This window comes from Westerdykella ornata (genome assembly GCF_010094085.1).
Source record: "Westerdykella ornata strain CBS 379.55 unplaced genomic scaffold EI97scaffold_3, whole genome shotgun sequence".
NCBI lineage: Eukaryota > Fungi > Ascomycota > Dothideomycetes > Pleosporales > Sporormiaceae > Westerdykella > Westerdykella ornata.
In genome coordinates, this window is record NW_022986853.1 from 1,599,301 (window position 1) to 1,611,728 (window position 12,428).

A 12,428-nucleotide genomic window follows, 5' to 3' on the forward strand; every position below is an offset into this window, starting at 1 on the left:
GTGTTTACAAACTCGCGGGGCCCAAGCGCGTCGTCCGATTCGGGAAAGGCGTGGCGGCCTGTGCGGGTCCCTGCATTTTACGATCGATCGATATCCGACAACCTCATCTCTGGTTTTGAGTGACAAGAAAGGACCATTTACGAATCGAAAGAGGTCAGAGCGATGGAATCACTGGACCCGCACCAACGCCCTCCAGATGGAATTCGAAATGTCTATAAGAAATATCAGAAGATGAAGTCCACCCAGCTAGATGGCGACGCAGACATTGTGGATCCAGAAAGAGATATATTGAGAGAGGAAAATACGAAGGTGAGAACGGTCAGAGAAATAAATCCCCAACAATTGAGGGGCGCTTTCCGGAAATTTGTGGATGTAGAAGTCGACATCCCCGATGCTCCCATTCCGGTTTACGAACACGCAGATATGCCCGGTAGGTTTACCATCCCAATGGTCGACCCTGTGGAATGTGTGGGGGAGTACTTATTCAGTTCGCTCTGCGAAACACTGTCATAACTCCTGTATCCTATTCCCCCGTTAACAAACAATGGAATCCTTAATCCGCCATGCCTCGCAAAGCTTGCCCACTCAATTCAAACAGTGATTAATCCCCTCCCAGGCCTCCACATCCTCCCCGCACTCCTCCCTCCCCCCGTCCAATCCACCCTCCTCTCCCGCCTCCTCCACCGCGACCTCTCCAACCCCACGCACCTCACAAACATCCACACACACTACACCCTCTCCTACCCGCCCAACCACTCCTCCTTCTTCTCCCTCCCTCCCACCCACCCCACCCCCATAGCCCACCCACTGGACCCAACCATCCACAAACCCCTCCCCATCACGCCCCTCCTAACCAAAAAGCTCCGCTGGATGACCCTAGGCGGCCAGTACGACTGGACGCTGAAACGGTATCCGGCAACGCCTCCCCCGGCATTTCCACCAGACATCGGGGATCTCCTGGAGGGCTTGTTTCCGGAGACGAGGGCCGAGGCGGCGATTGTGAATCTCTACTCGCCGGGGGATACGCTGAGCGTGCATCGCGATGTGGCCGAGAGGTGTGGGACGGGGTTGATTAGTATATCGCTGGGGTGCGATGCCGTATTTGTCATTGGTGCTGAGGGAGGGGAGAAGGAGGAGAGGGTGGAAGAGAGGGAGAGCAAGACGCTGGTCCTGAGGCTTAGGAGTGGGAGTGCTCTGTATATGAGTGGGGAGAGCCGGTTCGCCTGGCATGGTGTACCGCAGATTGTGCCGGGGACGTGCCCGGGGTATTTGGAGGCGTGGCCGGGTGGAAGTGGAGGAGAAGGGGAATATGAGGAGTGGAAGGGGTGGATGAAGACGAAGAGGGTTAATCTAAATGTGAGGCAGATGTGGGAGTCATGACCAGGGGGTATGTTAATGGCACAGAGGGTTTGCCCGGTATTTCATGGTTTGACAGTGTCTGAGGTTGAAACAACAAATCAATTGGGTATATAACGCCAGTAATGCTTACGTCCATGAAGGCGATGAAAATCGGAAAGGTTTCCCCGCCTGATGCACAGTGTCTGGAGTCTGAGCAACAACATCCAATGCACCCAGAAAGCTCTTTGTAGCTGACCATGGTAGACATAAGAGCGGGAATAGGAGACCTCGGCATCCTAATCAGAGTCATAACCAACCAATGCCACTGGCGGCCCTGTATCCTGGGCTGGAGCTTGTGACAGACAGTCGACTTTGACTCGCTGCGTGGGAGGCTGTCCGGAATCTACTTCTCCATCTCCCTCCTCACTCCGCTTCCGTTTCAGACTGCCGGTCTCTTCTTTCATTTCTGGTTTCTCAGTCCGCTTCAGCTTCGTTATCCGGAAGGTGGTCTTCATGCTCGTTTTAAGATTGGAGAGGAAGGGATCGATGGCGGCCTTGGTATTGCCCACCAGCCTCTTCCTTATCTCTTTACGTCGTTCCTCAAGCACAATCTCCCTCTTGAGCTTCCCCTTCTGAGGAACGGCCCCCTTACCCTTCTCCTGCTCTCTCGTCTCAAACAGACCCCGCCGAACCACCGCATCAGCAGCCCCCTTATCCCCAAAATCCACCAACCCAGCCCTCGCGGCATCACTCTCCACCTCCTCCGCAATCTCCAACCCAAGACCATACTTCTCTTGCAGCCCCTCCCTCACCCCCGCCTCCCTCTCCAACACCTTCCTCTCCCCCCGAAACACCCTCCTCAACTTCTGATTCATCGTATACGGATCCCTCCACACCTCCTGCGCGACCACCAACTCCTGCACCCGATCCCTCCCCCTCTCTTCCAACCCCTTATCCTCTTTTTTCCCCTCAAACCTCGCAAACGCATCCCCCCTCCTCCTCTCCCTCTCCTCCTCAGTCAAAAACCTCAACTCCCCCTCCTCCTCCTCATTCCCCCCCTCGGCCCCATACTCCCTCCTCCTCGCCCCCTCCACAACCACATACGCCGCATTCCTCGGATCCGTGCGAATCTCCCACCACCCCCCGCACGCCGTGTGCTTCATGCGGAACGCCCAGATGGGCGTGCTGTGGTAGTTCCCCACGCGCCGCTTCTCGGCGTTGAACCGCACGCCTTGGCCGATGATGGCTTCGGGCTTGCACTTCTGGCACCACACGGCGAAGGGGAGCTCGAAGCGCACGATGGGCACGCCCTTGGAGCGGTGCTGCGCGGCTGATGTGTTGAATTGTGGGGTCCGTGAGTCCGAGTCCGGCGGGTAGTACCGCCCCATGTTGAAGCCTTGCATGGTGGTTGGTGATGGAGAGGCAAGTAGCGCGGCGTGCGCGGTCTAATCTTTGGTGGATGGACGTTGTGGTGCTCTGCGGTGAAGATGGTGGTAATTCAATGGGTGAGTATGCTGAACGATGTTGAGATGATGAGACTTGGCGTGGCGGTGCGGGAGAGCTCGGGTGGCGCAGATCCCTGCTCCGATCCCGCCAATACCTTCCAACCTACACCTCTCAGACAAGTTGTGCCGAACCTTCCGTATCCAGCAGTTTTGATGTTCAATTTAAGTTTGTCGTCGATTGTAGCGCCAAGAAGTGCATGAGCAAACCTTTGACTGCCGTTGAACGCTCGGCTAGGGTGTTTCTTCGCTGACAGAATGCCGAGTTAGCTGCATGCGCTGATACCTGCCGTACGCGGACCGAGAAATTCCTAGCTAAATAGCAGCGGGCAATGTAGATGCAGGTGGGGCTGCAAATCTATTATAGGAGTTCTGTTTTTCTTTCACGCTGATGCTACGGAGCAGTGTGGCGCTAGCTTATAAGAGTGCTGCACATCTGCTTTTCCTTTCGGCCCACTCAGGGATTCCCGAATTCAGGGCTACAACTGCGTACGCATCATGTTCATATGTATCCACCCTAAATGAGACATTGCTCCCCCAGCAGAACTCGGATTCATATATGCAATAAGATCTCAGCTACATGAGTGATTTCTTTTCAATCTATTGACACCATCGCCCTCTACGCAATACCTGCGACGCTATGCAACAAGCTTTGCATGCATGCTTAGGTCCTAAGAAAGAAACGTGCATAACTTCGTATCAAAACATCACGCTTTTACGTCGCAGGTGTCTCATCCGTGATGAGCTTGGTGATCTTGCCGATAGCAATCGTCTGTCCTTGATCCCTAGAAAGAGGTTAGCTTCACCATATTCGTCCCGAAGGTGAAGGAAACAAACCTGAGAGTGAAGCGGCCAAGCTGAGGGTAATCTTCGAAACGCTCGACGCAGATACTACCTGCCTGGCCAGTGATCTCTAGGCGTGCAATGATGCTCATGCCCTTCGTGGCAAACCCAGGAGCCTTCTTGCTCTTCCTGCCAGTGCCCTTCTCCAGCTTATGCAAGAGAGCAACAAAAGTCACCTCTTCCTGAGCAGCGTGGACGTGCATGACGCAGTTGAATCCAGCACTGAGAATGGACTTGATGTCGAGCAAAACAATCTGAGCCTCAAACTGAGAAACGCAGTGGACCGGTCGCTTCGGCGAGCAGAGCACAAAGCCCGGGAGAATGTCCTCTTCTTCAACACCTCGGAGGCGGATTCGCACCTGCTCTCCGCAGGCAGCCTTCTGGATTTCGTCTTCCGTCTCTCCGTACAAGGCAGAAATGCTGACAGTCTCGCGATTGGGCATGAGCAGATATTTGGAATCCTTGTTGATGACACCGGATTCGATCTTGCCCTCTATCATGGTGCCCATGTCCTTGTATTTCGCCGCCACGGGCATCATGAAGGGCGCATTGAGCTTGCGCTCCAACGCCTGCATGCTGTCTAGATACTCCAGTAGAGACGGTCCGTCATACCAGGGGGCGACATCCTTGGGGATGCGATTTTTAATGCCGAGGCCGGTCTGCGCGCTGATTGGCATGAGCGTAATATCGGTCTTAGGATTATACCTAGGGAAATCGTTAACACGCTTGACGAATCGCTAGGGCATGATATCGCGCATCACTCACCCCAAGCCCTTCAAGAAGGCGACCAACTTCGTTGTGCATTCCTTGTACCTGTCCTCGGACCATTCTACAGTTGGATCGTCCATCTTGTTCACGACCACAATGAGCTTGTTGACGCCCTGTGTCTTGGCGAGCATGGCATGCTCTCGGGTTTGTCCTCCCTTCTCGAAACCGGTTTCGTATTCACCCTTACGGGCGGAGATAACGAGCACACCCACGTCGGCCTGTGATGCACCACCGATCATGGAAGGTACAAAGTTCTTGTGGCCGGGGGCATCCAGGATGCTGTAACGGCGCTTCTCGGTCTCGAAGAAGCCTCGTCCAACCTCGACCGTTTTGCCTTTGGCCCGTTCCTCCTTGGTTAGGTCCAGAGCCCAGGAAAGGTACCATGTTTCTCGACCAGCCTCCTTAGCCTCGCGCTTGTCTGTGTACGCTTAGTTACCCTCCGTCAAGTCAACGGGTCATACTAACACTTCTCCATGGTCCGCTCATCCACCATGCCGGTGGCATAAAGGATGCTGCCTCCGAGGGTGGACTTTCCTGCGTCGACGTGTCCCAGGAAGATGACGTTGACGTGTTCCTTGCCATACATTTCCGCGAGGGTGGCTTCGTCAACGTCTTCGACCTGCTCCTTCTCAATAGCATCAGCGGTACGCGCTGCCGCGCGAGCTTCACGAGCTTCAGCGGCGCGCGAGGGGCTCTGCCGTCCAGATGATGGTGTTGGCGAGGTCCTCCCAGTTGAAGTGGAGGACTTGGTAGGCTCTCCCGTCTTCTCGATGGCCTTGGCCGCTGTAACCTTGGAGCCTGCCTCGGGAGCAGACTTGTCGGCAGTCTCCTTTGCGGCAGACGGGGCTGGAGCGGGCGCGGTTCCCAAGGAGAGCACTTTGGTTCCGCCCGTCTTCTCCACCTTCGGTGTTGTGGTGTCCGCGCCGATGGAGAGGACCTTCGCTTTTGCAGGTGCGGCTGTCTCTGCGGAGATGCTTAGCACTTTGGGAGCCTTGGGCTCCGCTGGGGCAGCAGTGGCCTGTGATTGCGAAGCTCCAGCGTCCTCTCCCGCAGCAGGCCGCTTAGCGATTTGAACGGGCGTCTGACGCTGTTGCTGTTGCTGTTGCTGAGGCTGAGACTGCTGATAAGCCTGCTGCTGATATCCGTACTGATTTCCATAACCCTGTTGTTGTTGGTATCCGTATTGTTGACCATACTGCGGGTAACCCTGCTGCTGTCCATATTGCGAGTAGCCCTGGTTGTAGTATTGGCCGTAGCCTTGGTTGTAGCCGCCGTATTGTTGGTACTGCTGTCCGGGGACGAAGGACTGGGCGCCGGGCGTGAATGTGGAGGCTCCAGGATGGAAGGTAGGGGCTTGAGCGTTGTTGCCCAGATTCAGGTTCTGTGCCTGTTGGGAGAGTCTGTTCTCCTCTTCTTCCCAGGAGTCAGCCATGCTGTCGATGCGGGGCGGCGAATGTGTTTGCAAATTCGTCTATTCGAAGCGATGGGGATTAGGCGGTTAATGAAGATTTGCGCAGCCGGACGACCTATCGGAAGCGAGTGTTCGCAGAGTAAAGGAGCGGATCGTCCAGGCACAAAGGATGGTTGATTAGTAGAGACAAGCCGACGGTCCTGAAAGCCATTTTTCGATTTTGGCGGGGCGGCGGCGGGCAAGGCGGAACAGAGGGCTGCCAAGCCGTGGCTGGTACTTGCCTGCAAACCACCCCACCACCACCACCCTTTGACAGCGCCACAAATACAAACATTCACTTTGTTCACAAGCCATGTGCGAAACGGCGCCAACTTTCCCTTCTTTCCCCAGTTTTATCAGGGACTTTTTCCCCGGAGGGTATCTCACCTTTTCTGACAACTTCTTCTGAGCTCTTCAGCTTGTGTAACAACAACCTGGAACTGAAAGCACCATGGAAGTCCTGCTTGGCCAGGTGAGTTCATCCTGAATATATAATTCATCGAAACTCCAACTAAGAGAAATCATGGCGTAAATGGAGCCGTTTGCTAACACAACCCAGGTCACCAAGCAGGCGATGAATTATGCCATCCGCACCGGCATCACCATCACCAGCACCTACGCCATCCGGCAATGCGGACGCCTGCTCAGGACCGTGGATGGCCAAGAACGGCAAGAGCTCGCCGCTCTACAGCTCCGGCTCGAGGGAAAGATTAGGATCATTTCCCCGGCCATCGACATGATCGAACTCATTGCGGCACGTGGAAACACATCGCTAGAGTCTGCTGTGGCGCTGACCAAGTCGCTCCGTTGGGAGATCCAATCCCTGGGCACTCGTCTGGAGAGGGCGGTTGGCGAAGGTAAAGTTGCGAGGAAGAGTGGTGGCTCGAAGAGCTCGCGGGCGCAGAACGAGCTGGAAGTCAAACTCATCATTGCGGATATCAAGAAATTGCTCGAGCGCATCGAGGATGCTGTTCCCCTGATCAACCTGGCTATTACGACCTCGGGCGTCAACCTTTCCACTACTCTACCTTCCACTGTGTCGCCATCTCGTCTCCTGCAAGCGAGCACCTTCCTGACGGCTGGTGATATGCAGTACTGTAGCTCGCTCCCGAGAGCTCAACAGATCGGACCCGTCTTCACGCTGACCATGTACATGCTCTTCTCCGGACATGCATATCGCCCGCACGATGAAGAAGGCATCAGGGAAACGACGTGGAAGGAAGTCATGCACAAGGCAAGAGTCAAGCTCATACGAGTACCGCTCGACAACGTCTACGACTACCCGACCCCATTCGGAGGCGACACGAGGCCGGCCGACGAAGCGCAACACGAGCACATACCGTCGGAAAGCAAGCTGCACGAATTCGCGTACCAACTTCTGGTGGTGGAGGACCTCGCGGATGACCGCGTGCACACGTTCGAGGAAGATGAGCCCCAGCCTACGGCGTATGAGGGTGTGGATATGGCTGGCATACGCGAAATAATCCCGATCCACGAGATATCCAAAATCTTCTATGCGGACACGGGCAAGATCCTCAATATCGGCACCGAGGGAGAGACGAACAATCCCATCCTCCTGCTGAAACGAGACGTCAACGCTGTGCCACCTCGCCGCATGATGGAGCGTAGCACGGTGGAGACACAATACGAGTCCGATGATTCGCAAACTGCCGGCGCATCTGACGAAGATGACGAGCAATCTGCGCTAGACGAGCAACTCCGTCGAGAGTCGACTGCCGAGGAGCCACTGGCAACTCAGGAAGAAAGACAAGATGCACATCCCTGGCGACTCCCGCCAAACCTGGACCTAGAATGGATGGCGTTCGAAGTATACACCGAAGACCCCTCGTCCGCCTCGGAAGCCGAAGAAGAATCCGAAGTCGACCTTCCGTCCTCCTCCTCGACAACCCAACGGACCGGCTCTATCCCACCATCATTAACGAACTCGCTCTCGAATATCCACCTCCGCGGCACCCCGTCTCCCTCGTCCTCGCCCCAACATAACCAACAACTGATTCCCTCTCCCGAAAAGCGAACCCTATCCACCACGACCCATGACTCTTCCTACCCACCCATCACCCTGCCTCCGATCCGCACCTCGCTCTCCCTCCTCGAGATGCTGGTCCGCCTCACGGCGCTCCAGCAGTTCCAACAATCGTCGCACCTTGCCATACCGGACGAACTGCTCACCTTCTTCCTGTCGGAAAGCAGCACTGTGGGAGCAGGCGGGGACGCGGAGCTGCGGAAGAGGGTCAGACGCGAGGCCCGCATGAGGGTCGGGTTCGATCCGTACGACGAGAGTCCGATTAAGCGGAGAGGCGAGGAGTGGTTGGAGCATGAGTTTCATGATCATGATGGTGGTGGTGGAGGTGCTGCTTCGCCCGGTGCCGTGGTCAATGGAGAAGCCAGGTCCCGCTTCGACTACGACAGTTTCCCGCACGGCAAGACATCGTCGTCGGCTTCGCCCTCGCCGTTGCGGTCGAAGGCTAGATCGGGCGCCTCGACGCCGCTTCGCTCGTCGTACTCTGCGTCCACGTCCACGTCGCCGTATGCGTATGCGTATCCGCCTTCTTCGCCGCTCGCGGGTGTTGGTAGGCGCAGCAAGTCGACTCCGGTAGGGGGTGCGGATGTACCGCTGCCGTCGAGTGAGGGCGGGAATAATACTGGGACTGGGAAGGCGAATGGGAACGGGAATGGGAATGGGAATTCCGGTCGTCCTGGTCTCCCACACGTTTCTTCGTCGTCGGCTTCGGCGTCGGCGAGTTCACTGCTTAGGAAGGTTACGGCCCAGCCTCGTTAGCGTAGTTGGGCTCAGGCGAAGGGTCAAACAGCACGGGTCTGGAGAACGGTTGGACCAGTGGATTGAGCCAAAGGGGAGGGCAGGATTCGCGGACTGCGTTCGCCGAGGGAAGTGGTAGTGAAGTGGTAGTGGTAGTGGTGTGTGTCATGAACGGGGAGCCTTTCGATATGCCATGTTTTCTATCTGGAGCATATGATGGATGAGATATGCGATACCTAGGTATGAGATATGGTCCAGCATCATCAGGTGCTCGAGACGAAAGCAAGCAAGATACCATTTTCAATGAAAATAAATGATACCATTCAAACTATTCATACCGTTCCCACTCTGCAATCCCAATCCCAATCCCAAATCCAAATCCAATCCCTAACCCCGATTTCGACCCCAATACCCAACTACTCCCTCCCCATCGAGCTTGCACACCCTCCATGAAAAAGCATCCTGCGACTTCCACCACTACAAACAATTTACGAGATTGCGATTTCGCAGAGAGGCAAAGTCTTCATTAAACGAATCGCATGCGTGCTATGTATGCTAACTGATGTTAACTGATGTTAACTGATGCTAACTGCTCCGTTGCATTGCATTACACAAATTGCAATTTGATATCTTGAAGTATTCAGAATCCCTTTAACATCAATCCCAAAGTTATGACCCGCCCCATACGAAAAGGCCTCGCGCGGTACCAATGTCTTCCACCACCCATGAGGTGATGTAACGAAATATCATACCACAATCCCAGGAAACCAAAAAAGATGATTAAAGAAAATGAGAAAAAGAAAAAAAAGTGAAAAACGGTGGGAAACCCGCTCCCACCACGCCCGTCACATGTGCAAGCCAAGGTAGACTCACCGCTAAACCTTGGAACTGGAAAAAGTGGGAAAAGAGGACAGGGAGAAAATTGAAACCAGAAGACATTGTCTTCACAAAAAGTAAAAGTCAAGATCCAAACCATGACTCATAACCATCACATCATCGCCAATAAAGATCATGAAACCAACCAACGCTTCAATAGTGCCGCCGGCTCTTTAGATAGACCAAAAAGCAAGGAAAACAGTACCTACCCCACCCTTCCCATCCAAAAAGCAAGGAAATCAACAAAACCTAATGTACACTCCTCAAAATGCGCCGAAAAGGATTAGGCGGAGAGCGTGACTGGGTATCTTTAACTAACGGAGAGGAAGAAGAAGGCTGCTCCGACGAGGCAGCCTGCATTGCCTGCTCGGAGACGTGTTCAATCGACGTCTTGGGACTCTCGCTCGCCGATGCAGCGGAACATGCAGATGTTGAAGATGAGTCGGATGAGGTCGATATGGTCGAGTTAGTCCTCGCGGCCGGTGGTGACGATGCCAAAGTCGACTCTGTATAGATTTGCGAGGACGGACGGGATGGAGGGCTGTTGGTGCAAACGCACATTAGTCTCCTTTCCGACCGTTGAACAGCGTGATTTGATGACTCCAAAACAAGGAATCGACAGACGCTGCAGACGATGTACAATGAGACGCATACTTACACCGACAGGGACTCGGTATACGTCGGCGCAATAAGTGCGGAATCGCGAGGCGCTGGGGTCCGGACAGCGGTGTTATATGATGGGATTCGCGACAGCGCACGAAGGTCGAAGTCGCGCTGCGCAAGAGGAGTACGCTGCAAGGCATCCAAACGATTTACTAGAGCATCGACGTCGTGTTCTCCTTGCTGCTGAGTGTCAGCCCTTCCCTCAGGCATTGCCAAGGGCAGATGTTCAGAGGACGTGGCACGGCTGGCGACCAAAAACGGGGTATTTGTGCCGCTGGCAGCAGCACTTCCAGGCGCCATTGGAGTCAAAAAGTCGTCGGGATCGATGCCGCTGAACAAAATGTCTAGATGCCTCTCGCCGTAGGTGGGCGGAGGGGCCAGCCTCTCTTGCACCTGTTCGGCTGCGGACGTGATGAGGTCCGGGTTGGTGGGCACCCTATGATCATCGTTGGGTGGTAGAATGGGCGAGATGAAGAGATGAATGGGTATTTTGATCTCCAGGGCACTAGTGTGGCCTTCGGGATTGAGTATATAGCAGCGTAGTATGAGCTTGTGGCGGACGCGGATGTCCTCGATGTCCGCCGTCTGCCTGCACTCTCTCAGGTTGTTCGGAAGGTCAAATCTGCACTTGAATCGATGGCCGTCGTTTTCAAGCCTCTCGACATCCCAAAACTCCAAATCGTCGGGGTTCGTGCGCTTCGAATCCTCTGGCAGCGTCCAGGATTTCTCCTTCATGGCGACGTGATCGGCTCGAAGGTCGGGTCGATAACCGCTGTCGTATGAACAGAACAGTTGTACTTGCTCCAGGATGCTTGCGGTGTATCGTATGATTTCCAGGGCTGGGTTCAGAAGCGTGACGGTGAACTCGGCCTCCATTTTGCCGCCCATGACGGCCTTGGTGTTGGGTACAAGCACGTCATAAATGCATTTGCCCGTCCAGTGGTTCTGGACAGTATAGGGCACTGGCACCCAGTCCTCGTCGCCCTGGGTTCTGATGACACGAAGGTGGCAGCTCTCCTTGACAGTCCGACCTAAGGGACCTTTCACCAAAGTGGCTCGCAACTCGTAGACATTCCACCAATCTTCGTGTCCTTCGATGCTTTCCTCTGTGTCTCCCGGCAGCGTGAAGGAGAAGGGGAGTTCGTGGGCTCCGCGGCTGAGCTTGTAGGAACCGCTCTCGGCAAGAGGAAGGAGATCGACGTGCTCGAGGGGGGAAGTCTTCTTGGAGGACGCAGCTCGTTTGGTGAGGATGGTCTTGTCTTTGAGATGGTGCTGGGTGGGCCATGAGACCTTCTGCCTCCGGATCAAGTCCAACCTCAATTGCTTCACTTTGATACTACCGCAGGCGTTGATGACCACCTTGCCGGAGACTTCTTGGGCGGGCGAGGCATGGGGTAAACCCTCGAAAACGACGTACTTTGAGTCTGGTCTGGCGGCCCTAGGTCAGCAACAGTCAATGTGGGTTGAGAGAAAGACTTCACTTACATGATGTCGATCAGGTTGCAACTCTGGCTAGGCTGAGACCTGGACTGAGGCGGAGCTTGAGCCATGGCGGGAAGTGTGAAGGCGAAGGAGGAATGTGAGGGAGAGGGAAGCGGAGGAGCGGCGGACGATGGTAGAGACGACTCTACCGAGTGACGTGAGCGAGCGGTGGCTGTGAACCGGGGATACGAGGCCGCGGGTGTGGGCGGAATATACGGCAAAACGACGGATGCGTGGACGTCAGAGCAAGGCGCTCAGCAGGAAGGCGCGATGAGTGGGATGAGGCAGGCGTAGCGTGGGGGGCCCATCACAGGGACCACAGGAGCGACAGAAGCGACAGGTTCGGTGCTGGAAGCAGACCGGTGGATCAATTGAAACGGAAGACAGAGGGGAGGCGGCGAAGGCTCCATTATGTACTTGGGCGTGGAGGTACTGTGTAGTAGTCAGCGGGTTCGCCGATACGCATTCCTGGGCCTGGCAAAGATTTGCCCTAAGCCGGCCGGGCCATCTGATCAGTGATTTGCTCTCCAAGGTCGTCTTCCCGTCTTTGGTTTCGAAATTTTCTCGGGATGAACAAAACCGTTCTGCCGCGAATGGGCGTGTGGCTGGCGGGAGGGAAGGGCGCCCCTGGTCCCCCTTGAACGCTTGTTGATGAAGCGAGGCCCGGGAGGGTGTGACGTGACCCATCACCGGCACCGGGCTAGTCGCCATGACGCACTAGACTACC

At 55.2% G+C, this 12,428-nt stretch overlaps 5 protein-coding genes across 5 annotated transcripts; 2 read left to right on the forward strand and 3 right to left on the reverse strand.

The window, feature by feature from the left end:
- Positions 1-112: 112 nt before the first annotated feature.
- On the forward strand, positions 113-1,313 carry EI97DRAFT_413046 (oxidoreductase domain-containing protein; the record flags this gene model as incomplete). Its single annotated transcript, XM_033796778.1, has 3 exons — positions 113-430; positions 617-1,098; positions 1,191-1,313. Exons 1-3 carry the CDS (start codon positions 163-165, stop codon positions 1,311-1,313), a joined length of 873 nt encoding a protein of 290 aa, XP_033657291.1. The 5' UTR covers positions 113-162.
- Positions 1,314-1,808: 495 nt separating this feature from the next.
- Positions 1,809-2,741, reverse strand: EI97DRAFT_342594 (uncharacterized protein; the record flags this gene model as incomplete). Its single annotated transcript, XM_033794746.1, has 1 exon — positions 1,809-2,741. A coding segment is annotated over one exon (933 nt), but the record flags the coding sequence as incomplete, so codon positions are not given.
- A 471-nt stretch (positions 2,742-3,212) lies between these two features.
- On the reverse strand, positions 3,213-6,065 carry EI97DRAFT_464945 (uncharacterized protein). The gene is made up of 4 exons (XM_033801448.1): positions 4,917-6,065; positions 4,449-4,869; positions 3,678-4,388; positions 3,213-3,625 (listed from the first exon to the last, which is right to left on the reverse strand). The coding sequence occupies exons 1-4, from the start codon at positions 5,881-5,883 to the stop codon at positions 3,556-3,558; spliced, it is 2,169 nt and encodes a 722-aa protein (XP_033657293.1). The 5' UTR covers positions 5,884-6,065; the 3' UTR covers positions 3,213-3,555.
- A 110-nt stretch (positions 6,066-6,175) lies between these two features.
- Positions 6,176-9,000, forward strand: EI97DRAFT_392904 (Ran-binding-domain-containing protein). The gene is made up of 2 exons (XM_033796269.1): positions 6,176-6,373; positions 6,461-9,000. The coding sequence occupies exons 1-2, from the start codon at positions 6,353-6,355 to the stop codon at positions 8,699-8,701; spliced, it is 2,262 nt and encodes a 753-aa protein (XP_033657294.1). The 5' UTR covers positions 6,176-6,352; the 3' UTR covers positions 8,702-9,000.
- Positions 9,001-9,805: 805 nt separating this feature from the next.
- EI97DRAFT_371539 (uncharacterized protein) lies at positions 9,806-11,650 on the reverse strand (the record flags this gene model as incomplete). Its single annotated transcript, XM_033795299.1, has 2 exons — positions 9,806-10,097; positions 10,227-11,650. Coding segments are annotated over 2 exons (1,716 nt in total), but the record flags the coding sequence as incomplete, so codon positions are not given.
- Positions 11,651-12,428: the final 778 nt, after the last annotated feature.

What these genes read in the sequence shown, in the direction of transcription:
- EI97DRAFT_392904 (XM_033796269.1), top strand. Translation starts at nt 6,353, where the DNA reads ATGGAAGTCCTGCTTGGCCAG. An exon ending in TGGAAGTCCTGCTTGGCCAG is followed by an intron (nt 6,374 to 6,460) that starts GTGAGTTCATCC and finishes AACACAACCCAG; the next exon opens with GTCACCAAGCAGGCGATGAA.
- EI97DRAFT_464945 (XM_033801448.1), bottom strand. Translation starts at nt 5,883, where the DNA reads ATGGCTGACTCCTGGGAAGAAGAGGAGAACAGACTCTCCCAACAGGCA. An exon ending in TGAGCGGACCATGGAGAAGT is followed by an intron (nt 4,870 to 4,916) that starts GTTAGTATGACC and finishes AAGCGTACACAG; the next exon opens with ACAAGCGCGAGGCTAAGGAG. An exon ending in CTTGGCCGCTTCACTCTCAG is followed by an intron (nt 3,626 to 3,677) that starts GTTTGTTTCCTT and finishes ACCTCTTTCTAG; the next exon opens with GGATCAAGGACAGACGATTG.